At 42.2% G+C, this 27,516-nt stretch overlaps 1 protein-coding gene across 2 annotated transcripts in view; it reads right to left on the bottom strand.

Annotated features, from left to right (window-relative positions):
• DTWD2 (DTW domain containing 2) overlaps positions 1-27,516 on the bottom strand; it is a 204,794-nt gene that overhangs the window by 110,462 nt on the left and 66,816 nt on the right. For both annotated transcript variants that reach the window (XM_054032529.1, XM_054032530.1), the window contains exons 2-3: positions 17,630-17,720; positions 13,983-14,077 (exon numbers count right to left, since the gene is read on the bottom strand). In XM_054032529.1, the coding sequence (XP_053888504.1) occupies positions 13,983-14,077; positions 17,630-17,720 (186 nt within the window). The remainder of the gene's footprint in view (positions 1-13,982; positions 14,078-17,629; positions 17,721-27,516) is intronic.

Genomic DNA, 27,516 nt, shown 5'->3' with positions numbered 1-27,516 from the left:
AAAAACCCACTTCTTCAGATGCCTGGAGTGAAAAGATACAGATACAGGCATAAATATGTATTGGTACATGAAGAGAAGGGAGTTACTTTACAAGTGGAGAACCAATGTTGAAGGCCAATTTGTCAGGGTGGATGTGGTCCACTCCCAATAATTGGGATGAGGAGGAGTCAAGATCAAGAGAGGCAAAATTGCTATTGTAGTGAGCCAACCACTCCCAGTCCCTATTCAAGCCCAAATTGATGGTGTTAAGTTTTCAAATGAATTGTAGCTCTGCAGTTTCTCTTTTAAGTCTGTTTTTGAAGTTTTTTTGTTGAAGAATGGCTACTTTTAAATCTGTTATTGAGTGTCCAGGGAGATTGAAGTGTTCTCCTACTGGCTTTTGTATGTTACCATTCCCGATGTTTGATTCGTGTCCATTTATCGTTTTACGTTGAGACTGTCTGGTTTGGCCAATGTACATGGCAGAGGGGCATTGCTGGCACATGATGGCATATATCGCATTAGTAGATGTGCAGGTGAATGAGCCTCTGATGGTGTGACTGGTTTAGCTGGGTCCTATGATGGTGTCACTAGAGTAAACAGCGGGATAAAGAAGGCAACGGGGTTTGTTACAGGGATTGGTTACTAGGTTAGTGTTTCTGTGGTGTGGTGTGTAGTTGCTGGTGAGTATTTGCTTCATGTTGGGGGGCTGTCTGTAAGCTAGCATTAGCCTCCCCCCAAGGCCTATGAAGGGGGGATAGTTTTCCAGGATAGGTTGTAGATCATTGATGATGCGATGGAGAGGTTTTAGCTGGGGGCTGTAGGTGATGGCCAGTGGCGTTCTGTTATTTTCCTGGTTGGGCCTGTCCTGTAGTAGGTGACGTCTCACCATATGCACAAACTGAACACAGATAGATTGTATGAAAAATATCATTTGTGTTCACAATAGTGCAAATATTACACGTGCAAGTTATATTATTTATTATTTATAGTACTGGCACCTTTCTTTAAAAAGTTTGCTCTAAGGAAAAAAAAAAAAGAAGATTTGGAGGTTGTGGTAGATAATCAGCTGAACGAGCTGAATGTAATAGATAATCGTCTGAATGGTGCAATACTGTGACCAAAAGGATTAATATATTCTTGGATGAATACAGAGGGGAAACTTGAGTAGAAGTAGAAAGATTATTTTACCTCTGCATTTGGAAAAATTACTAACCTTTCATAACTGTTGTTCTTTGAGATGTGCTGCTCATGTCCATTCCATGTTAGGTGTGCGTACCATGTGCACAGTTGCCGGAGATTTCTTTTTCCCCTTAGTGGTATTCAGAGGACCGGCCCTAGCACCTCTTGGAGCCCTGCGCACATGAGCCGGTATAAGGGGTGCTGCCAGCTCTGCACCCTCTCAGTTCTTTCTTGCCGGTAACTCCGACAGAGGGTAGGAGTGTGGGTCATGGAATGGACATGAGCAACACATCTTGAAGAACAACAGTTATGAAAGGTTAGTAACCATTCTTTTCCTTGTTCAAATGCTTGCTCATGTCCATTCCATGCTAAGTGACTCACAAGCAGTATCCATGAAGGTGGGCTCGGAGTTCATGGATAGGCAGATTGCAACATTGCTCTCCCGAAACTTGCATCATCATGGGCCTGTTGGGTGATGGCATAGTGGGACACAAAGGTATGAACTGATGACCATATTGAGGTTCTCCAGATGTCCTGTATTGGTATCTCAGTGAGGAACTCTGCTGACAAAGCCTGGGCTCTCGTTGAATGAGCTGTCATGATGGCCAGAAGCAGAACCTTTGCCTGCTCTTGGCAAACTCAGATGCAAGCAGTTGTCCAGGATGAGATTCTTTGCGATGACACTGGTAGTCCTTTCATCCTTTTCGCTACTGTTACAAAAAGTTGCATAGTCTTGCGGAAGGGCTTAGTCTTCTCGATATAGAAGGTCAGGGCCCGCCTAACGTCTAACGTGTGGACCCAACGTTCCTCATCAGTGCTGTGAGGAATGATGATAAACAGAAAAATATCCTGGTTGCTATGGAATTCTGACACCAGATTTGGTAGGAAGGTTGGGTTGGGGCGCAGCTAGACCTTGTCCTTGAAGAATACCATATAAGGGGGTTCTGATGTCAGGGCTTTGATCTTGTAGATCCTTCTGGCCAAAGTGATCACCACCAGGAAGGTGACCTTCCAAGACAGTAGCAGGAAGAAACAAGATGCCAACGGCTCCAAGGGGGGCCTCTGTGAACTTTGACAGGACCAGGTTTAAGTCCCATGGGGGAACTGGGTTACGAACCTGGAGGTAGAGTCTTTCCAAACCCTTGAGGAACCTGACTGTCATCTCATGGGAGAAGACTGATCTGCACTATACTGGAGGATGGACGGCCAAGATAGCTGCCAAGTGAACCTTAGCCGACAACAGAGCCAGACCATGATGTTTCACCTGGAGCAGGTAGTCCAAGATGGACTGCAGGGAAGACCGAGATGGAAAAAGATTCTGTTCAAAGACCCAACAAGTGAAACATTTCTACTTAGCCAAGTAGGTAGCCCTGGTGGAATGTTTTCTGCTACTTAGCAAGACTGATTTGAGCAGGCCCACTCCTCAGGGTTCAGCCATGCAGCAGCCATGCCATAGGTGTAGGGAGACGAGGTGTGGGTGAAAAGCAACCAACCATGGTTTTGCAAAATCAAGTCTAGACAGGGTGGAGCACTAGTGCAGCTGCCACTGAGAGGTCCAGAAGCATGCCAAACCAATGCTGGCATGGCCATGCCAGAGCTATCATGACAACCTTCACCTTGTTCCTCTTGATCTTTAGGAGGACTTTGCGAACCAAAAGGATCAGTGGGAAGGCGTACAACAGGCCATCTGTCCATGAGAGCAGAAAGGCATGGGAAAGGGAGCCCCTGCTGAGCCCGCGCATAGAACAGAACTGATGGCATTTCCTGTTCTGTCTGGTGGCAAAACAGGTCCACCTGGGGAGTCCCCCACTTCTGGAAGATAACAGTGGTGACCTTTGTGTGAAGAGCCCACTCATGGCAAGAGGAAAAGGACCTGCTGAGGTGATCCACCAATGCATTCCGGTCTCCCGGAAGGTGCGAAGCCTCAAGGTAAATGGCACGCTTCATACAAAAGTCCCACAGTCAGAGAGCCTCCTGACACAGGGCTTAGGATCGAGCTCCCCCTTGCTTGTTGATGTAAAACATTAAGGCCATCTTGTCTGTTAAGACCTGCATGACCTTGCCTAAGAGCTGGAGGAGAAACACCAGGCAGGCCAAGCATATTGCCCTAAGTTCTGTGACGTTTATGTGCAGGGAGAGTTCTTCCTGGGACCAGAAACCCTGGGTCCTGAGTCTGCAGAGATGGGCTCACCACCCGACGTCTGACGCATCCAAAACCAAGGTACCTGTTGGATATGGGGCAGCAAAAGGCACCCCCCCTTCATCACAGAACGCGAATCTCTCCACCAAGTCAGAGAAGCTAAGACAGGTGATGGAATCGTGAGAACTGAGTGCAAGTGGCATCTACCCGGGGAGTAAACGGACTCCAGCCACATTTGTAGGGTTCTGAGGCGTAGCCGCACATACTGCACCAGGCAGGTACATGCTGCCATGTGACCTAACAGTTTGGTCGGTCATAAGTGGGTGAACTGTGACCCGGGTGATTAGATCCAACATAGTTCAGAACTTGGCCCTAGTAGGTAGGCCCTGGCCTGGGCGGAGTTGAGCACTGTCCCAGTAAACTCTATTCTCTGCACCAGGACCAATGTTGATTTCTGTTAGTTTATTAACAAACCCAGCACCCAAAGGGTGGCATGTAGTATGCCAATGCTGTGCTGAATCTGAGAGTGGCCTTTGATCAGCCAATTATCAAAGTATGGGTAGACTTGTAGGCTTCGACATCTGAGGTAGGCTGCAACCACTGCCATACACTTAGTAGAAACCTCAGGGCTCAAGATAGACCAGTGGTTCTCAAACTTTTGTAGTGGTGTCCCCTTTCACACAACAAACCTATGAGTGTGACCCCCCCTTATATATTTAAAACACTTTTAAAAATATTTATTATTATAATAAATGAAGGTGAAGCAGGGTTTGGGGGTGTAATAACCTTGTGACGCCCTAAGGGGTCACAACCCCCAGTTTGAGAATCCCTGTGATAGACTGAAGGGAAGCATGGTGAATTCGTAGTGGCATTGGCCCACCACAAACCTGAGGAATCTCCTGTGTCCATGGATGGAGATGTGGAAATAAGCATTCTTTAAATTGAGGGCAGCGTATCAGTCTCCTAGCTCCTGGGAGGGAAAGATGAAGGCCAGGGAGACCATGCGGAACCTCACTTTCTTGAGCTATTTATTGAGGTGATGCAGTTCCAGGATGTGCTGTAGGCCCCCCTTTGGCCTTAAGGATTAAAAAAACTTGGGAGTAAAACTTCTTCCATCTCAAGTCTCAAGGAACTTTCTCTATTGCCCCCACATGTAGGAGGACTTGTATCTCCTTGACAAGAATCTGCTCATGAGAAGGGTCCATGAAGAGGGATGGGGTTGGAGGTATGGGAAAGATGAAAACTGCAGGGTGTAACCAACTGTTACAGTACAAAGCACCCAACGGTACAACGTTACATAGGCAGTCCAAAAACCAAAGCGGGGGGATGTATCCTGAATTGAGTCTGGTATATCATCCTCAGGTGTGCCTTCAAAAGGCCAGCCTGGTCCCACCGGGGTACCTACTTGAGCCTGACTGGGAAGCTGAGGTAGAAGGTAGGGGTTGACAACATTAATAACCCTTTCTTTTATAGGGTTCCTGCTTGGGAGGCCCCAAAAACCTGGGAGGCTGTTGAGGCCTGAAATGCTTCCTGGAGGCCAGGAGTGTAAACAGGCCTAGGGAGTGAAGTATGGCCCTTGAGTCTGAGGTCGTGAAGCTTTTGGAGTCTGAGAACAGGGAGGTACCCTTGAGGGAGAGTTCCTGGACGGATTACTGAACCTCATGTGAGAGACCTGATGATTGGGGTCACGAATAGCGCCTCATGGTGACCGCTGACACCATCGTTGTGGCTGCTGAGTCAGCAGCATCCAGAGCTGCCTGGAGGGAGGGTCTGGCCACCGTCTTGCCTTCCTCCAAGATGGGCATGAACTCCTGCTTCGACTCCTGTGGCAGGGAGCTCTTTAACTTGACCATTGAGTCCCACAGGTTAAAATTATACTTTCACAGTGTAACGCCCTGCTGGTTAGAGATACGAAGCTAGTGGCTGCCCGTGGAATAAACCTTTCACCCAAACAGATCCAGCCTTAATTATTTGAGGTGGCGCTCAACTGCGCTTGTCTGTCCCGCTCGTTTGCAGTGGACACCACCAGGGATCCTGACGGGGGAATGTGAGTACAGGTATTCAAACTCACTGGCCACTACATAGTACTTCTTCTTTGTCCTTTTTGAGGTAGGCAACAGAGACGAAGGGGTCTGCTATAGCACCCTGACTAGACCCAACACTGCCTCATTGACTGGCAGGGCCACTATCAATCAGGCTCTGCATGGACTCCTTTACTCCTAGGCTTCCAGCCTCAAATTTGTGGTGACATGTTTCAGGAGTTCTTGATAGGCCCTGAAGTCATCTGGCAGAAGCGGGTTATTAGGACCTGCGACTGCCTCATCCAGGGATGATGAGGAAGGTGGCTAGCACCGTAAGAGGGGCTGGTCCTTTCTCCTCCACCTGGACTACTTTCATTGGGGCCACTTCAGTGACCTTGGTGCCAGGGTCAGTACTGGAGTTGGGGTCCAGGGCCGGGGTCAGTGGCTTGTTTCTCGGTCACCACCAAATATGAATGCTGGGAAGGGGGTCTCGGTACCAGGGGAAACCACCATGTGTTCCAATATTGCCACTGCATTGGCCAATGGCCCAATGGCCAAGCTCCAGCTGCGGGGCCGGTACTGAAGTCGGGTATCAGTACTTTTCTGGCAGGGCGAATGATTGCCCCTCTGACTCCAAAGAGGACTCTTCCCTCGGAGACCACGGCGGAGCTGTAGCCGTTTCTGCCTCCAGGCGGTGCCGGGAAACTGGTGACTGACGCCGGGTGGGGGACTGCTCATGGTGGGGCCATGGAGGGTCTTCCTCTAGAAGGTGCCACAATGGTCGGTGATGGGATAGAACTCACAGCCCCTTGAATCCTTCTATCCCCGGAACCTCTGGCTGGCAAGGGGTCTTGGGGGTGGGCGGTCCCAGGAGGGACATCAAATTCTTTGCAGCCTGGAAAGCCTCTGGAGTTGAGGGTGTCCACAGGCGCGAAGTGACACAACTGCTCTCAGGAGTCAGAGATGGGCCCCAGACCGGGCTCACTGCCTTACGCAGAGTCGACAGAGTCAACCATGAATCTGGGAAGGATGAGTGGCCCAGCACAGGTCTCACTTCATCGGCTACTCCCCACTTGTCCCTCTTCAGCATCAGAGAGTGCCCTCTCTTGGCACGCTGTTTCTTATGATTCTTCCTGTATGGAGAAAGGTGCCAGGTGGAGCACTTCGCACAGAGGCCAAAGTGCTCAGTGCTGATTCAGAGCAGCAAGGCTCTGAGGATTATCTGAGGGCTGCCTTCATGAGCAAAGTCTTCAGACGAACATCCCTGCCTTTCTGAGTGTGCAGTCTGAAGTTCCTGCAGATCTTGCGCTTCTCCTTTATGTAAGCTTCCCCAAGGCATTTTAGAAAGCTCAAATGCGGGTCACTGACTGGCATGGCCTCCACTCACCGCAGGAGGTACCCTGAGATGATGCCCTTTGATGACTGGGACCACTATTTACACTACATACACTAATACTAATTGATAACTAAATACGCCAACTACAAAAACTATATACGATGGAGTACAGAGTCCAAACCACTGGGAAAGACTTTCAAGAGCAAGAAGGTCAGTCCAAGCAACCGTCACGGACAGTAAAAAGGAACTGAGAGGATGTGGAGCTGGCGGCACCCCGCATACCGGTACATGTGTGCATGGCTCCCAGGGGCACTAGGGCCGGTCCCCTGGATACCACTAAGGGGAAAAAAAACCTCTGGCAACTGTGCATGTGGAATGTGCAAATCTAGCATGGAATGGATGTGAGCAAGTGCTTGAAGAAGAACTGGTGCAACCACTGCTGGAATACTGTGACCACAATTCAAGAAGGATGTTGATAACCTGAAGAGGGTTCAGAGAAGAGCCACAAGAATACTTATAGGATTAGAAAACAAGCTTTATTGTGACAGACTCAGGGAGCTCATTCTATTTAGAGTAACAAAGAGATGGGATAGGGATGACTTATCAGTCTATATGTACCTACACAGGGAACAAAAATTTGATAACAGGCTCTTCAATTTAGCAGACAGAGGTATATCTCGATCCACAGGCTGGAAGTTGAAGCTAGACAAATTCATACTGGATATAAGATGACAATTTTTAAGTGAAGGTAATTAACCACTGGAACAATTTACCAAGGGTATGGTGGATTCTCTATCAATAGCAATTTTTAAATTAAGAGTGATTTTTTTAAGTTATGCTCTCGTTCAACAGGAATGATTTTGGGGAAGTTCTATGGCCTGTTATATTGGTCATGCTAGGCACTCACAATGACTTTTCTGTAAAAAGCAACAGAGGGTCCTGTGGCACCTTTAAGACTAACAGAAGTATTGGGAGCATAAGCTTTCGTGGGTAAGAACCTCACTTCTTCAGATGCAAGTAATGGAAATCTCCAGAGGCAGGTATAAATCAGTATGGAGATAACGAGGTTAGTTCAATCAGGGAGGGTGAGGTGCTCTGCTAGCAGTTGAGGTGTGAACACCAAGGGAGGAGAAACTGCTTCTGTAGTTGGATAGCCATTCACAGTCTTTGTTTAATCCTGATCTGATGGTGTCAGATTTGCAAATGAACTGGAGCTCAGCAGTTTCTCTTTGGAGTCTGGTCCTGAAGTTTTTTTGCTGTAAGATGGCTACCTTTACATCTGCTATTGGGTGGCCAGGGAGGTTGAAGTATTCTCCTACAGGTTTTTGTATATTGCCATTCCTGATATCTGACTTGTGTGCATTTATCCTCTTGCGTAGTGATGGTCCAGTTTGGCCAATGTACATAGCAGAGGGGCATTGCTGGCATATGATGGCATATATAACATTGGTGGACGTGCAGGTGAATGAGCCAGTGATGTTGTAGCTGATTTGGTTAGGTCCTGTGATAGTGTTGCTGGTGTAGATATGTGGGCAGAGTTGGCATCGAGGTTTGTTGCATGGGTTGGTTCCTGAGTTAGAGGTGTTATGGTGCGGTGCGTGGTTGCTGGTGAGAATATGCTTAAGGTTGGCAGGTTGTCTGTGGGCGAGGACTGGCCTGCCTCCCAAGGTCTGTGAAAGTGAGGGATCATTGTCCAGGATGCGTTGGAGAGGTTTAAGCTGAGGACTGTAGGTGATGGCCAGTGGAGTTCTGTTGGTTTCTTTTTTGGGCCTGTCTTGTAGCAGGAGGCTTCTGGGTACACGTCTGGCTCTGTTGATTTGTTTCTTTATTTCCTTGTGTGGGTATCGTAGTTTTGAGAATGCTTGGTGAAGATCTTGTAGGTTTTGGTCTCTGTCTGAGGGGTTGGAGCAGATGCGATTGTACCTCAGTGCTTGGCTGGAGACGATGGATCATGTGGTGTGACCGGGGTGGAAGCTGGAGGCATGAAGGTAGGCATAGCAGTCGGTGGGTTTTCGGTATAGGGTGGTGTTAATGTGGCCATCGCTTATTTGTACGGTGGTGTCTAGGAAGTGGACCTCCCGTGTAGATTGGTCCAGGCTGAGGTTGATGGTGGGGTGGAAGCTTTGAAATCATGGTGGAATTCTTCCAGGGTCTCCTTCCTATGGGTCCAGATGATGAAGATGTCATCAATAGTGTAGGTAGAGAAGGGGCATGAGTGGACGAGAACTGAGGAAGCATTGTTCCAGGTCAGCCATAAAAATGTTGGCATATTGTGGGGCCATGCAGGTGCCCATAATGATGCCACTGGTCTGGAGGTATATATTGTCACCAAATTTGAAATAATTGTGCGTGAGATAAAGTCACAGAGCTCAGCAATAAGTTGTGCTGTGTCATCATCAGGGATACTGTTCCTGACAGCTTGTATTCCATCTGTGTGTGGGATGTTTGTGTAGAGAGCCTCTACATCCATGGTGGCTAGGATGGTGTTTTCTGGGAGGTCACCAATACACTGTAGTTTTCTCAGGAAATGTGAGGTTCTTACCCACGAAAGCTTATGCTCCCAATACTTCTGTTAGTCTTAAAGGTGCCACAGGACCCTCTGTTGCTTTTTACAGATTCAGACTAACACGGCTACCCCTCTGATAAATGATTTTTCTGATCTCGGAATCCATGAACGCATGAATATTCAACTCCAGAATTCAATTTATTTGTATTGTGGTGATGTCCTGGGACCCCAAGAATGGATGAGGCCCCATTATGCTAACAATTATATGGTCTATGCCCTAAAAGGTCTTAAATTTAAATATAAGACAAGGGACAGCAGATGGATAGACAGACAGTGGAGTACAAGGTAACTGACACAAGACTAGTATGCATGAAAAACAGTTATCATGCATCAGGTATGTAACTATTGTTGAGCTTTTTGTACACATCATGACAGAAAATTGTAAGGAGCAATCTGAAGGAAAGCAATGATGTGGCTTTCTGGATGTTTAAAGCCAGCTTCTCCCATACATGAGGGTCAGCATGGGAAAAAGTATTAAAGTTCTTGTATTAACATAATGGACAATAAAGGCTGGCATTACTGGCAGAAGTCAACATCTTGAGGGTGTGCAAGAGATGATGTTAAAATAGGCCATGAAAGGCTTTAAAAGCAAAGATAAGTAGTTTATGATTGATGCAGTGGAGAAGAGGGAACCAGGGAGGAGTGACATTGTTTTCATGGATCATTCCTTCAACTGTCTTTGCAATAGTTTTTTAAATGGAGGTAACTGGGGCAAGGTAATATTTATCAAGGCAGGAGAGAGAAAGATGTAACAGTACTAGAGATGGATGACAAATTTCTCTGTATGAATGGAGGGAAAAAAAGGCAGAATTTTAGAGATGTTTTGCAGGATAAAGCAGCAATATTTAGAAATGACCTGGACGTGATGTCAGAGACACATCTGAGTAGAAAATACCATGCAGGTTACAGGCCTGAGTGACAGGGAGGATGGTGGTGCTGTACATGGTGACTGAAAAAGAAGGAAGACAGGGTTTAGTGGTAGTGATTTAAAAGCTCCAATTGTTAATCGGGGGGAGGAATAGCTCAGTGGTTTGAGCATTGGCCTGCTAAACCCAGGGTTGTGAGCTTAATCTTTGAGGGGGCTATTTAAGGATCTGGGGCAAAAATCTGTCTGGGGATTGGTCCTGCTTTAAGCAGGGGGTTGGACTAGATGACCTCCTGAGGTCCCTTCCAACCCTGATATTCTATGATTAAAACCCACTATTACTTTGTTTTAGGAATCGCTCTTTTCTCTGGAGCTAAATATTTTGAGCATTTAAAAGTATTATGAAGTGAGTGGACTGTTTTTATTGGTGACCAGTAGTATCATTTAAAACACTACTTATACATACTGAAAACTGTCAGAGATTAACCTTATACTCACCTTCTTTTACCATTTGACTTCACCTCCCACAATCAGCTGGGTACAACTATGTCACCTTTACCTTGTGTATCTCTTTTGAGACTTTTTGCAATGGTGTGGGTGTTTCACTGCTGACAATGTATTTTACAGCACGAAATGCTCATCTATTTGCATATGGATCAAATAACTATAGTGGTAACACGTAATATAATGTAGCCAATTAGTTCAGTTTATTATTTAATTGTGATATATTGTTGGGATTAATGCGTATGCTATTTCATATGTAATCAGTGTGTGATGAATAGATTTAAGTTGTAAGTATAGGTATAGATATAAGTAGGATAGGATCATAGGAGTATAAAATTGACGAGTATTTGAGTGATGAGTATGTATTAGACAGATAAGAAAGATAAAGTTGTAATGCACGGTCTACAGGCTGAGACCTGCACGATTTCAGATTAGCCATACTAGGCCTCAGGCCTAAGAAGAGCTGACATAAGTAGCTTAATCAGAAATAACCCTGTACAAGTAAAGTTACAAGATTATTGTAAAGTAAGTGCCAGTAGGTGATGTTTGGGGAAATATATTTCAATGTACCTATCTAGACTGCCAGACACCTGACTGTAACATCACTGTGGAAAGTTTTGCTCTCCCCACAAGTTACCATGGGAACATGTTTACATAGATGCTTATGAGACTGAGGGGAACTAAGAGAACCACCTATGAAAAGCAGGGCATCCCAAAATGTATGGGATGTGGAAGGACACAAAGAAAAAGGGGGTTGGAACAGTCATGCATATACATATGATGGTAGATGTGGTCATAACACAGGATAAAAAGGGTTTGCTGGTATGGACAGGGTGGTAAGACCACATCAGAAAAAAAAAAAACCCATCTGTCAGGATCCCACCAAAGGCAATAAGGGCATAGGGTCAGAGCAGGGGGAAAACCTGAGGCTGGGAGTAGCAGAGGAGTTTGTAGTCAGGTTCTAGGCCAGGGTCAATACAAAAGGTCAGAGTCCAAGTCAGGTTTCAGGTTCGAGTCAGGAAGCAAAGTCCAAATCAAGCCAATGTCAGTTCCAGGCATGGCTGTGGCAGCTACAGGAGATCCACACTGTTGCCTGGAAACTTCCTGGAACACTCATTGGGTTTATATAGGGCAGAGAGCCAATGAGGAGCCATGAGGCTGCTCTCTGTCAAAACCTTGAGGTGGAACTTCCCATGGGCTGTGTCCACAGCAGGTCTTGGGAAGTGGAGAGCAAGCTGGTTACATTTGCCGCTGGGTGGCAGCCTGAAGATATCAGCTGACTGGTAGCTTCACAGCCCTGGGTTCTAGACTGGGGGCCTTAAACCATCAGGGAAGAACCAAGTCAGAAAGACTCTCTCCTCCCCCTCCCACCCCCATTGATGACAACCTGTTGAGAGATTAACCTGACTCTGTGATAGGTGAGTATGAATACAGCATTGGCTGTTGCATAGTTTTGTACATGTAGGTGTGAATGTAACATAATACAGACAAAATTACTTGTGATTGCGTGTGGGGTCACTGTATTCCCTCTTTGTGTACTCCTAGAGTCTCCCAACCTAAGAGAAGCTCTAAGGGTGACTTTTACCCTGTTGATCTTAAAACTGTAGCAACACAGGAGATGGACTTACTTACTAGGGACAGTGTTTTAGCATAGAACTATCAATTCAATTGAAATAAAGGCTACAATAGTTATGGATGCTAAACTATTCTACCCTTTTGTTTTAAAATGTTCACAAATTTTCAAAACCTTTCACTTTTGGGGCTAAAGTTTTCTGTGTTTTGTCTCTACCTAAAAGCTTTTTTATTATTTTATTTTTGTAAATTGGAGCAAAATTCTGGCTTTTGAACTGAGAAAGGGTAAACAATTGCACTTGGGACACTTAAAGAAATTTGCTTTACCAAAAGCAGACTGCATTGGAAACAATACATCCAGTGCATGTCACCATGAAAAGTGATTTCATTTTCTGCTTTAACTGGAGGAAAATGCAGTTTTCCCATACACTGGAAGTTCTTAGGTAATTTAAATGCTTATTACCATAGAAGACTAATAAAAACATTCTGAATTGACTTATGGCATCTCTGTTCAGTAGACCTCAGTGAATTCTGCAAAAAGCTTCCCCAAATATTCATTTGAATTTTAAATGAATTTGCTTCATCAGTATTCACACCCTTTTTTGTTGCCTTTCAGGGAACATTTATGCAACAAAATCTCACAAGCATTTGCACCAGAAGTTTGTTGATAAAAAATTAGCTTCACCAAATGAGGATGAAAGACAATACTAATGTGACAATCTTGTCCAAAATTTCAGAATATCAAAAAATAAATGTGAAGAAACTGCCATGCGTTAACACATAGCTAACAGAAAGAATGTCACCAAAAATACGCACTAATTTTTAATCTCAGGACTCCCTCTTCTGAGACTTGTAAAGCATCTACAGCCTGATTTACATCTAAAAGTTATATTGGCATAGCTACGCTGGTCAGGGATGTGAAAAAATATACCCCAACTGACAAAACCCCCAGTGTAGGTGCAACTATGTTGACATAAAGGTACTTCTGTCAATGTAGTTAAAGTTGCCTGGACAGGTGATGTTCGTAGACTGACAGAAAAACTCCTTCTGCCACTGTAGGTTGCGTCTACACGAGGGGGCTATGCCAGCATAGCTATTACAACATAGGCTCTGTATTGCAGACTTAGCTTAAATCAATCAATGCAGATTATTATTTGTACAGCAGTAGCACTTATTAGCCATCAGTCTTTGTGCTAAGAACTGAACAAGCATATAAAATTAAGATAGATTTTAAGCTTTTCAGGGAAGGAGCTAAGTATAAAGAGGAGACACAACAGGTGTGTGTGTATACAGATAAACAGAGGTAGTACAAAGTAACAATGAGACTATTAGGAACACCGTGATAAGCAATGGTGACTGCATACCAGCTGCCTAACCATTTTTGTAGGCATCATGACTGATAAGAATGATGCAGGGCATTGGCTGCACTGCCATTTACTGGCTTTAGAAAAGACCAGGACATCTTGCCGTCTCACTTGAAGTAAAGGTGTCACAGTACCAGGGTTCTGAAAAGAGGTCAAGAATGAACATACAGAATGCAACAGCATCCCCATATGAAGAGGTAACAACTTTTGACCCCCCGAGGGCTTGGTTAAAAAAAAAAAAAAAAAAAAAGTGGATTTGATGCTAATTAAAAGGAAACAGACCAAAAAGGAGTTTACAAAATGCAGTACTGTATTTCAACTTCATTTGTGAGCCTTAGCACTGCACAGCAGTGAACACTTAGAAATGCAAAAATATTCAGTGTAGCTTTTAAAAGCAGTATCATCAATAGTACACAACAGAGAACCAGAAGTTGAATCAGCAATTCTGCTTACCTATCTTCACCAAAACGTCGGCCAATCAAGATTTTACACTTGTCTCCAGGGAGGCAAGCAGCTAGAAGAGGCACTGTCCGTAATACTCGACTTTCCTTTATATCAAAAAGGGAAAAAAACATTTTTTAAAGAATAAGGATGCTTTCTTAAACTCTTAAGATGTAGTAGTTTCTTTTGTAGTTCTTACTACCACAAAATAGGCATCATACAGGCTCTCTCAGTGATAGAAAAGGCATACAATAAGGAAAAAAATCCAGATTCCAATTTTATTCTATTCTGTGTAATACTTACCTGTAATTGTTGCTCTCTGAAAATATACAGCTCAGTGAAAACAGGTAGTCTTGCCTCCATTCACCTGTTCAGACCTGGTAGGAATTTCCATAAACCAAATTCTATGAAGTTTGGTGTGATGAGGACTTCTCATCCTACCACTGCCCCCCAATACTTCACCAGTTAATTTCAAGCTGGAAGTTAGAATACTTCCATATACATATTAGCCAATTAAAACATGAAAAAAAAATAATGAGGTCAGTCTCTTCACCTCTGTACATCTTCAGAGAAGCTTTTTTTTACAGGTTTCTAATTATTTCTTTTTTAGAGCTACCCATCTCAATAGATTCTCACACTGGACTTTTATCCTGCTCTCTCAAAGTCAATGAAAAAACTCCCATTGACTTCAATTCTGCAAGGTCAGACCTTCAGTGACTTAAAAAAAAGCTCAAGGGTGCTTGTAAAAGAAAACTGTAAACAGAAACTTCAACAAAAAATGAGAAACAATGAACAAGGAAACCATAGAGAACACACCCTGATCAGTACCATTAACAATAATGCAGATTACATAAACAGTATGCTACATGACAAAATGTATTATACACAAATATATGTGTGCAACAGGGAGAGAGAGAGATTGATTTCAAATTGCAGAGCCACCAAGCACTTGCTATTAATTCATCAGGCACAATGGAAGCCACCAACCACCTATAGCCGTCCTGCAATTTTGCCAAAAGGGCTTATTTTGTGATTCAAGAAATCGATAAGAAGTTTCACGGCTTTTAAAAAAATCTAAAAAGTTAAAACAATTTTATTCTTATGCTCAGAGTGAAGAAGCAAGAATGTACAAAAAAGTAGAAATCTGGTCAAAGACTGAAAAACCATGACAGCAAGACTGATACTGCATCCAATGTCCTGGGCTACCACTATCCAAACAAAGCATTTAAACAGACTAGTCTAAAACGGGCACAGAATACATTAGTTTTTATACTTGTGCGGTTCCCCTCTCCCGTGTCTCTCTCTCTCTCTCTCACACACACACACACACACACACACACACACACACACACACACACACACACACACACACAAGGTTGACTTTACTTTCACAAACAGATGCCAAAAATAATAATATTGGATGTGTCAGAAGATTCATTTTTTGGCAAGTGGTTAAAGAATGGCAACAAAGAGCAGAAAGAACAGCTACTATTGGTCTCTCATTAAAAAAATATTAATAGCCAGCAGGAGGAAGACATTCAAAAATTGTTACTTTCAATGTTTTTCTCTAATTTGGTCCCACTGCCCAATCCAAATAATCTAACTTTTAGACAAATGCTTGCTGCTAACTGTATGGAAGTGTATTTTTTTTTTAACTGAATTAAAGGTGAACTACAAGAGAAAAGTATGTTTGGAAATGTAGACAGTATATGAAAGATGGACTACACAAAGTGGAGAAGAAATTGTTTGAGAATTCAGACATGAGCTTGTAGATAACCAAGACCTTAGTAAAGGTTAAGGCTAAATATATACTGTCATTGTAGCTATTTTCAATCTACAGGTCTGAAAACATGTAATTATTTCCTTCCTTTGCGCTCTTCCATGTTCCTCCTGGCAGCAGTGTGCAATGCTTTGTTTTGTGGAAATACTGAATATTTGACTACTGAAGTACCATAGATACAGCACCATAGGGGTTATTCTTCTTTTCTGAGAGTTAATGGTGTTGGTTACTACCTTATATTTTCTCTGTAGTGAACTGGATTTTTCATGATTCATGACTAATAATGAAACATCTACTAAAAGAAAATTTATTAAAAATAAACAACCAAAAACCAGTATCCTTTTGGTTTCTCTCAGTTGAAATGTCATCTTGATTTTCTCTGGAATGGATAAAGTGTAACAATAAAAAAATCCCACAATCCTCAGGATTCAACTGGGGATGCTATAAGGAATAAGTGAAGGTGAGCTAAAAGCACCAGATCTATGCATGAGGATATTAAACCCAGAAGATTATTGGTCTTAAATTTCCTTCACAGAAGTTAGACATAGTGATCACTAGCTTTGCAGGAAGCATTGTTTGGAACCGAGACATGTACAGTATGGCTTACATTCTTTTAACTCCATTAAGGGCTCAGACTTGAGCCATGCTGCATTCCTTTGCTTCTGACCAGACAGCAGACTGTTCTACACTGCTGGAGATTCCTCTAACGAGGCTGGGGGAAAGAAGTGGTAAAACAAATAGGTGTACGGTCAGCACAGCTAACTCTATGCCACATCCCCAAGTCCCCAGCACAGGCTCCTGTCCTGAAGAGCTTAAAATCTAAATAGACAAGACAGACAGAAGGTGTGAGGGAAAAGAGACACAGAGAGGTAAAGTGACATCTCCAAGGTCACACAATAGGTAAGCAGCCAAACCAGGACCAGAACCCAGGCCTCTTAACTTCCAGTCCAGTGCCCCAACCATTAGACCACAATGCCTCTCCAAATTGGGTGCAACTAACGTAATTCCATCATTTAGATGGCCAGGAGAATGTATCATCCTTAATTCAGGAGACACATGAAATTGTTATTAGAAATCTTGCTATTAGGTTTACACAGTTATTAGGGCCCATGATTTTTTTGAAGGCATGAAAGAAGCAAAAATGTAGAAAAATATGATCAACACTTGGGAGGATCCTTACAAAAAACACAGATCACTGGGAATTCTTGAGGATTATCTACAGGTTATCAGAAAACATTAAGAATACCGAAGAGAACAAATAGGTAGTCTGTTTCTTTTAGGAGTCACTTATGTGCTTCATTAAATACTTTATTTATTTATTTATTTTTGAAATAGTAGCTCTAGTAGACCGGATAAGTAACTGTGCTTTCCTGTAGTCTTCTTCTTGCTACAACATTTAAGGCCATTACCTCAGATTGATTATTTGATTTATATTGTTAAATATTAATAGATTAATACAGAATAATAAAAGCTAAACACAGATCTCCTATGACTAAAATATATTCATGCTTCAACTGTCTCCAGACCAGTAGGCACGTACTATATACGGGCTCACTCCTAAATCCTTACTTACACAAGTAGCCCCATTGACATAATGAGACTGCTTATGTGAGGAAGGATTTCTTACACATAAGGATTTCAAGAATGGGCCATGATTCGAGAGGAGGGGAAAAAATTAGGAAGATAATGACAGATTTTAAAAATAAAAGACTAAATGACGTTAACAAATCGTGTGAACTAGTTGTTCAGCTTTATAGCTATTTTCAAAGATGAAGTTGTTGCACATGTCTGAACAAGATTGTTTCCTCTTGCCCTCTCTCACACCCTTTGCTATTGAAGCTTCTTGCTGAACTCTGACAATTCCCATAGCCTTACTCACCTCCGCTGGATGCTGAATTATATACAAGCAGGTGGAGACTTTTAGAGGATGTACAGGGAAGAATGGACACAAACACACCTTCTGAGGACGGCTACAGGATGGAAAGGGGAAAAAAACATTGGCAATTAGTCATACACACTATAAAAACTTTATTACGTAAAACATGTATCCCTTCTCAAGAGCTGTGTTAGTACTTTCCTGTACAACAAACTGCACCTATACAAACCTTCTGACAAACTTTCTGTTGCTGATATTGCTATTATTTGTAAAAACAAACAAGACTGTATTATTTAAATAGACAGTGTTCAGAAACATGCTCTAGAAAATTCAGTTGGGATTAAGGCACTTCAAAGAATTCATTTTCAACCTGTTCAAGAGAAACAATTTATAAGTGGCTATGCCCTGACCAAGTGAGAAATCAACCACTATCTTCCATCCCAAATAAAGGATTCAATAATATAATACAAAGCACAGAGAGGAAGGCATATTTGTATGCACAACAAACCATAGACATCCCAAATATATTATTTTGTTGTAATTATTTACTATTCCACACTATATTCATCAGAAATGTAGAAACAAAGGAAGACATGGTCACTGTTTCAGAAACGTACAGTCTGAAAGACACAAACAGTACAAAACAAATCAGCTGTTTAAAACTGTTCTGTACTCGGCAAAAGGTCTTATAGAAGACTTGAATATAGAAAGACAGTGATTTGAACATTATTATTGTTATTTGGTACACAAGAAGAGCAGGTTGGAGGTCCAGGCACTGGGAGCAGCACAGAATGGGACACAGTGTAATATAGTGGAGCAGAGATAATATCAGAGGATAAGAATGATGTCAGTAAGTTGGGTCATAAGCTAACCAACAATAAATAAATAAAAAACAAATATCGCTACTAGCGTATTACAATTGGTGACAAAAAACGAACAAAAAAAGACCCAAATTATTTTCCTTGTGACAACAAGATTTAAAAAAACAGGATCATCTAAATAATTTTTTTCCCCTTAGGCAAAAAAAAAAAAAAAGAAGCAGCTAAAAGTCATTATTTCCATAGTAAACCTAAGGTCCCCATTTCCAACTACTCCTTGTGGTCAACGTGTTTTTCCCCTGTAACATTTACTGACCACACCCGCATACTTTCACCGTATGTTTTTATACTGATATGTCTTCACTGCAAAGTTAACTTGAGTTATTTTCCTGAGTTAACCACTGATCTAAGCTCTCAACCTTTTTTATCATTGTGTGTTACCTGGGCCGCATGGGCCAGGTGGCAAGGCAGTGGCAGCATGGACCCCGACCCTGGACCCCTGCCGCGCGGGGCCAACTGCCTGCTCCAGACCCCACTGTGCAGGGCCAGCTGTTTGCCCAGACCCCACCACGCTGGGTGCCAGGGTAGCCCGGACCCCACCGCGCCAGGCAGCGGGGAACCTGGACTCTGCCATGCGGGCCGGCCTTTAGCACACACCTGAGTTGGACTACAGCAATGTACTAATTGGGCCGTATGCGGCCCGTGGGTTTAGAACTGCGGGCTTAGATTGAGAGAGCAGTTGCATTGCAAAAAGACTCTGGTGGCTGTGTCTGCACTGGCGCTGCACACACTAGAGTGTGGCACTAAGACTTCTGGGGGCAAAGCTGATAGCCCTTTGCACTGCAGTAAGCTGCAATGCTCTATGAATTCTCAGTGAGTTGTGAGAATACTTTTCTGTCCTTTTTGGGCACACAAGAGGAACTGTCGGAAGGCACTAGCAGAGGACTAGCAACATTCAAGTGGAGTTAGCCTACATCCATGCAACAGCATGGTAGTATTAACAGCTGACGAGTTGTGCTAACTTGACCTTTAGCCTATACATCCCAACAGGCCAGTTAAAAGCACCATCAGACTAAAATTAAGGGGTTTTGTGTCTGGACAGGACTCAAATTAAAGACAATCCTGAGTTTAGTACGCAATGAAGGCCTTTAGCCCTTCAGGTCCTGAAGTGTTTCAATTCAGTTACATCTTGCCCCAATTTCAGACTGCCTCTCACCAGAGATCTTAAATTTATGTTAATCTAGGATTTACACCACCATAAGTCCAGAAACTACCTCTAGAAAGCTTTGTTGATTAGGGGGGAAAAAGCAAAAATAAAAGCTTACATAGTATAAGTAATAGACTTACAAAGTAACTAGTGAGAACATTTTATCCTAAGTTAACCAAGCATATGTTTCCGCTTTCTTTGCGATCAGACTCTATCAGCCTTTTTTCATCAGTGAAACCTCTCCTACTCTATTAGCTGTGATATTTAGCTGTATATAGCCCACATTACCATTAAAGCCATTCAAGTTTTTTTAGTATTAGTGCACAGACATTACCAAATTTGAAAGAGAGACCATTAAGTTTGGTGCTCAACTTGAGACACCTCGGGCCTGATTTAAATAGGTTGAACATCTATTTCTCATTTTCAGATGTGCTGAGACTAAGCATCTCAAGATGGGTTCATATGAACAGGGAAATGGTTTTGATGATTTAGCTTATTTCTTCATTTCAACACTTTTGAGTAAGTTTATGGAAGTTGCTCCAGCAAAATGTATTGTTGTCTTATTTTTCATATTTCCTCTTATGAAACACACAACACTTCAGAAGGGACCCTAGATAGGTGTTAAGTATAGATTAAAACCTTTCTGAATACTACTGGATTATAACAGAGTATAACCGCAAATAGGTGCAACCCCCAACAGGTTTTTTGCTGTCTTTGCCTTGAATGTTTAGATACTTTTCTTACTGGTCATAACTTTTAAGTTCTTGTACTTCCCTGCAATTAAATTCTTAATTACTTCCATTAAATATATGATTTCTCTCAGATATTACCCAGCTCACTGCATTAAGAAAAGAAGTTAATAGTTAAGGTTTTCCCATTACAACATTTTCTGTAGAAAAGATTTAGTAGTGAATACCCACTGAATAAATCAGTTTCAAAACAATAAATTCTTAACTTCCAAACTCCAATTCAAAGAGCTACATTTCCCCCCAACTTCTATAAACTGAAGTAAATCGCATCCAGTGAATCCTGAACTGTATTTGTTATAATTAAATTTCTCAGACACAATTTACTTTGTTTCTTGGTCTCCATTTCATATAAAAACCCCTCCTTTCTGTTGCTTTTTGCATTTTTCACACTTGGTTGTATTTTTGGTTGGTGAATTTTCAACTTTGTTAAAATTTAATAAAAGGAAATTCTAAACAAAGAAAGCAAGTATTTTCATATTATAAACTCAGCCCTGTCCATCTGTAATTTGATTTGAAGGAAATGGAGCACAAAGTATTGCAAAGTATTTTTTCAATAAAACTTAATTACTTACATGTGTATATACACATCATTTAAGTTTAGGCACCCAATTAGGCACCTAATTATGTTGACTATATCTTTGTACAACCCTACTCTGGGGGCACCACGCTTATTTCTGTGCTCTCATTTTGATGCCTCATGGTTACTGTGCTTTTAGGGGCGATTCCCTACATACAGCCCACATTACTAGCCTGCAAACTGTGGGGCTCCTAAGGGGTAGCATTTGGAAAGGAAAAACTTTCCATTGGACTACAGAATGGCAGAAATCCTGTTCCACAACCACAAATGTAGCCTGAGGGTTACAGAAGCCTACACTCTGAAGGCCATCTAGGCAAAAGGAGTATTTTGTATCTTTTTGTTTGTTTGTTTTAAGTTTGTGGGCACAATCCTGCAATGCACAGCAGGCTGAAGTCAAAACTGAGTAGGAGTTGCAGCCTTGGAGACAAAAAGAAAAACACGAGAAGAGTGGTCTGTGCCTAGTCCAGAGGGAAGAGGTCTCTCCAGGGACTCCTTCTGCCCAAGTGTGCCCTGTGGCTATGGCTCTCTTCAGGGAGAATAAAGATTAGTGGAAAAGGAACATTTGTGTCTACATCAACAAGGGCAAACTAAAGGTTTACTTCGGGATGTGAACAGTTTTACTTGTATATCTGTTTATCTGTAATTTCACTATGGTTCAGAATTCTCTCAAGATGTTGTTTCCTCTATTTTCCCTTATAGCATTCCAGTATCTGGAAAATTATTATAAGGCAATGCCAGGCAGTGATACCAACCCCAGGCCACACCAGTGTAAGTACAATACCTTACTGGTTTACGTCTAGTAAAAAGTGTTAAATGTTCTGAAATTGTCTAATGAGGTCACTCCGAATTTTCTTCACATGCTGGAGCAGAAGGTCACTCCCACCGTTTTTTAATCTAGTTTATTTTAAAATGTAAAAAGTTAAAAAAAAACTAATGTTGAAATTGAAAGATACATTTTGTTTATTTATAATACATTGTGTGCAGTTTCTTGTTTAGTGTTGCCCAACACAGCTAAGACCAGCCAAGCAATGTTTCCCTTTCCTGGTGTCAAGACTGCTGTGAATCGTGGTCACAGGGCAGGAATGCTATAAAGGTGAAGATGCAGAAGGCCATAAAATAGGCTGGTATATGAAAACCCTTTCTCACAATCTCCTTCTAATCTCCATTCTCACACAAATAAAATCTATGTATATCCAGGCCATAGATGTGCTCTTCTGAGGCCTAATTTTCAACCTGTCAGAACATGCCCATAGGGCTGTTGAAATCAGGCACCATTCTGAGGATGCAAATAAGTACACACCTTCAGGTCTCAGTGCCTCCCCTCAAATGATTCTTTGGAAGTGTAGCCTTTTAGCTTTATTCTGAATATATGCATTTAACCAGTTTTAATATTTACAATGAACTCAGACAGTTCATCCCATGATAAAGAGCAACCTAAGCAGAACAAGATAACTGCGTTTTTATATTCTGAATTTGTAAACTTTCCTGGCCAAAAACCCATGTGAAGGTAAGTGTGTCACAACATGTGTTTTAGAAACCATATTTGCAATTTTAAAAGGAAGCTGATGTTTTTGAACTATTATCACTAGTGGCAACATCATCATGTTCTAAAGCATATTGCGAAGGTCAGGCACAGACTCAATATTTTCGAGGAAATGCAGCTGGCCAAATGTAGATGGATGCTTCAAATTCAAGTTAAACAGATTGCTTCCCCATCTAAGTCAAAACACCACAGACCTTAAGGTCAAAGCACACCTGACAAAGCTGGACAGCGTCCATACAGTTATCCCTTTCCATTTCACATACTTTATACTAATAAAAACTCATTAAATACACATTAAAACAGTATTCAGGGATTATGTTATGCCGGGACTTGGCATGGAGAGTTTAAAACTGTGAGCAAATATATTTTGGAAAATCTGAACAAAAATTTACTTTTGCTACTTTTATGTTTAGAGGGCAAATAGCATTACGGCTTCAGTGCTTTTTCACAAACAAATAAAAAACATTTTGTTTTTTACATTAAATTTTGCAGGCTACAACTGCAGTTTTCCAACATTAACTACTACATTCATTTTTCAGGATTTAAAACAAATGAATACAATGGCAACAATTGGCACCAAAATTAACTACCCACCAAATTTCTTTGCACCTTTATTTTAGCTATAAACTCTTTGGGGTGCTGGATATGTTGGGGAGCTTTTCTCTCACATTCCCAGTGTTCCAGTGGTGTCTCCTTACAACTACTACCAGCTAGCTCAGAGGCAGAAGGAACTATACCTCTTCCCTCAACCAAAAGTGCAGAGGCCCTTTAAAATGGTGGGGACTGCAGTGCACCCAAGAGTTAGCTTAATCTGCTACAGCTTTCCCCCTCCATTCTCTTGAGCAACAGTGTTAGAAACTAGTTCTGGATAAGTAAAAAAAGAAGATAAAAGCCAGACATTTAACCACTTTTTTTCCTAAATAATAATCGCCTTAAGGCTGACGGACAACCTGTAGGCCACGTTTCAACTCCATACAATCTGAGGTACAAGAGGGAAAACTACTGCAAGAAGAGTTATAACAAAAGATGATTGGACCCAAGACAATGAAACCTGTGTAAAAAATTGCCCTTATTAGGCAACCCGTTCTCCCCAAAAAATCTGCCTCACCTTTGGTAGAAGACTACTTCTCTATAACAACCCATTACTGATACCTTAAACTACATCTCAAAGTCTGGCAAATGGTTACACCAGCAGTCCCCAATTTGGCTAGGACTATTTCACATTTAACAAACCATTATTGACATTCCTGTGTCCCAGCACAGTTGGCAGCTGGCATATGAGGCAGGCCCTTCTAAATGCTCCATGGGCTACTGTGCTGAAAAACCTGAATGACTGTTTCACCTTCACCTTGTCTGATGCTGTATTACCTGGTCCCCTTTCCATGGAAGGCAACCCCGAGAAGCCCAAGGCATCTATATTCTGGAGGAATGCCTGGTAGTGTGTATGACAACTTTGGAGCTATACTGACAAGGAGCAGTATCCTTGTCAGTGCCTCTGCACAGATGGCCCTGGCCTCCTGTGGATCTGTGTGGCTGATGGATAGGGCCTGCTGCTCATTCTGTGGGTTAGTATAACCATGTGCCCCTCATGAACTGATGACAATAATTCCCTCAGAGGATTTGTCATTGGAGTTCTTCTTGCCAGTTTTACCACACAACAGGGCAATCCATTTGTCCTTTAATATATATATATATTATATTATATATATACACACACACACACACACATAGTTGCCCTTCATTTCCTTCAAATGCAGGCAGTACCCTATAAGAATATTTTACACATTAAAACACTGCAGGGTGTGTGTAATACTAGGATATCACCATTTCTCAGGATGCAGCAATAGCCCAGTACAGTACAACTCTGACATGTCTTATTGCTTAACTAAATTACGAATATAGGGAGGTAGGGTTTTTTTTTTTTTTTTTTTACCGCCTTGTTTGAAGCAAGTATTGTGGCTTTAATTTTTTCAAGGCATCTCTTGTTCCCCTCAAGTTTACTCACACCAATTCATTTAAAGAAGCTGAATTCCCAGATAACATCAAAAGTGATAAAATGTGGTTTAAAGACATACATAAAAAACAAATACATACATTTTTTTACTCTTGGAATAGCCTCCCAATTAAGTCTATGCCAAAAGCCCTCCCTTCCCTCCTTTGAATAGCTTCTGAAAATCCATCTGTTCTGCAAAGCATTACAGCTCTAATGATCACATGTGCCTTTCTGTATTTTTGCTGCACTGCATGGTCCCTGCTCATGCTTATTTTGCGCTAGATCCAACACTCTGCTCAGGTAAAAAACTCACTAAAGTTTGTTTGGTTTAAATATGGAAAGCACCATTTAACCCCTGAATTGCACGATCTTTAGGGCTTGATTTTACGCTCACTGAAATCAATGGCAAAGCTCCCACAAACTGCAGCAGTTCAGGATCAGGCTGTCTATGCAGGGTTTCTGTTAACTATTTGAAACACTATTTATTATTACATTTACGGTTTGATACAAAACAATTTGAAGCCAAAGGAAAGACTCCTATTGACTTCAATGAGTTTTGTATTATATCCTTAAATAACTGTGAAGATACATACCTCTAGTAAGAAACTCATTCATCTGTGTAAATCAAGCACCATATCTATTTTGCAATATGTTAGCCAGTTTCTTCCTGGCCTTTCAGTATAAAAATCTAACGTTGTAATCTAAATATGTGCTATACCCATTATTTAAGTGTTATTTTTAGATGAGCCAGCTAATTGGACTACTTATACATTTTGGACCAGATTCTCTGGTCTATGAAACTCACTTTGTATCTTATGTAAAGAGACTAGAGCATTGCCTTGGAAAATCCCCCTTCCCCTTCCGTAGAGTGACTCTCCACCAGCTGCTATCACCACCTCCTGCCTCAGAACTCTGATAAGCAGGGTGGGGAGATTCAGGGTACCTCAGGGTGCAGAAGAGAGGGCAGAGAGCATGGCAGAGAAAGAGGCCTTGGCTACACTTGGGAATTCACAGCGCTGCCGCGGCGGCGCTGCGAAGCGCGAGTGTAGTCGCGCCGCCAGAGCTGCGGGAACTCTCTCGCAGTGCTGCAAGTACTCCACCTCTCCGAGGGGAATAGCTTGCAGCGCTGCGAGCGAGCGTGCAGTGCTGCAGGCTCTGATTACACTGGCGCTTTACAGCGCTGCACTCGGGGGGGGGGGGCGTTTTCACACCCCTGAGCACAGCAAGTTGCAGCGCTGTACTGCGCCAGTGTAGCCAAGGCCTAAGTGAGGCTCTGCTATGGCCCATTTCTCACTGGTGATAGATCCCAGCCTGAGGGATGTTAAATCAGAGGCACAAGCTAAAGCTGCCCTCTGCCCTTGTCAGCCCTTCTCTCCGCTGCGCCCTCGGGTGCAGTCAAACCATTTATTTGATATGGCAAAGGCACACTTAATATCAATAGAAATATTAAAATAGAAATTTTACCTATTACTATCTCCATATAAATAATTTTCCAGATATAAATAATTATGGTAAAGACACTTTTCTGTATCGTGTAAACCTTTGTAGTGATTACAAGTTTCTTTTTAAAGCTGACTGTAGAGTTATGTAGGGACAGGTGTATAGCATACTGAGTACAATTTTCAAAACATTTCCTATTATACTTGGTTCCCAACATAAATCAGAAGCAAGTTGAGTTTTGCTTCCTATGAAAAGTTAAACAATGCTGAAGCAGAAGCATTCAGTCTTTCTATACTGTAGTCTGTATATATGATGGAATATATCAGATAATTTTCTGAAGAAAGTGACACATTACAGAATGTTCTCTCTTTAAATGCAGTATTATATGAAAAACGTTATTTGCAAATAAATGATACATAACTGAGCTGCAAAACAATCATATTTAAAAGCTATTTTAAGTAGTATTGCTAATGATGTTTTTATATTTATTGATACAATTAGTGAATTAATGAATCCATGATCAGAAGCTGTACATTGCTGTAATAAGATGTATCAGACATTTGCTGCCCCCTACTGGAGGCCCTCCTTCATACACTGCACTCAAAGTAGTGTTTTTAGAAGAGGCCTCCCAGGATCTGGTGCTAGCAGAAGTAGCGAGACTTGGAACTACAGCGGCTAGATGGCCAGGAGAAGGCAGAGACCAATCAGGGCCCAGTAGACTAGATAAAAACAGCTGGTTGCTTCTTTCGAAGGCCATGTCTGGGTAAGGCTGCAACAAGGGAGGAAGGCTCTCCCTGTCTAAAATCTAACAAACAAACTGGTCAGGAGACCTAACGCTGACAATATTTTGGCTGGATCAACAAAGGACTGTTTTATGTTATGAAGGCTTGGAATCTGAGGGGAGCATGGGGCGTTATAGCAGGCATAAGGGAGAGACAAGAGAGAACAGGGCGGGGGGAGAGAGAGAAATCAGATCAGTATCTTAGATGTCTGTATACTAATGCAAGAAGTATGGGTAATAAGCAGGAAGAACTTGAAATGCTAGTTAATAAACATAACTATGACATAGTTGGCATCACAGAGACTTGGTGGGATAATACGCATGACTGGAATATTGGTACAGAAGGATACAGCTTGCTCAGGAAGGACAGGCGGGGGAAAAAGGGAGGAGGTGTTACCTTATATATTAAAATATATACATTTGGACTGAGGTTGAAATGGAAATAGGGGACAGACTTGTGGAATGTCTCTTGGTAAGGACAAAAGGGGTAAAAAAACCAGGGTGATGTCATGTAGGGGTCTACTACAGACCACCTAATTATGAAGAAGAGGTGGATGAGACTTTTTTTAAACTAACGAAGTCATCCAAAGCACAGCACTTGATAGTGATGGGGTACTTCAACTACCTAGACATCTGTTGGGAAAATAACCCAGCAGGGCACAGATTGTCCAACAAGTTCTTGGAATGCATTAGAGACAATTTTTTATTTCCAAAGGTGGAGAAAGTTAATAGGGGAGAGGCTGTTCTAGCTTTGATTTTGACAAATAGGGAAGAACTAGCTG

The sequence above is a fragment of the Malaclemys terrapin genome, chromosome 6 (genome assembly GCF_027887155.1).
Source record: "Malaclemys terrapin pileata isolate rMalTer1 chromosome 6, rMalTer1.hap1, whole genome shotgun sequence".
NCBI lineage: Eukaryota > Metazoa > Chordata > Testudines > Emydidae > Malaclemys > Malaclemys terrapin.
Note: the sequence above shows the minus strand (reverse complement) of the source record. Positions and strands in the feature narration are given on the sequence as shown.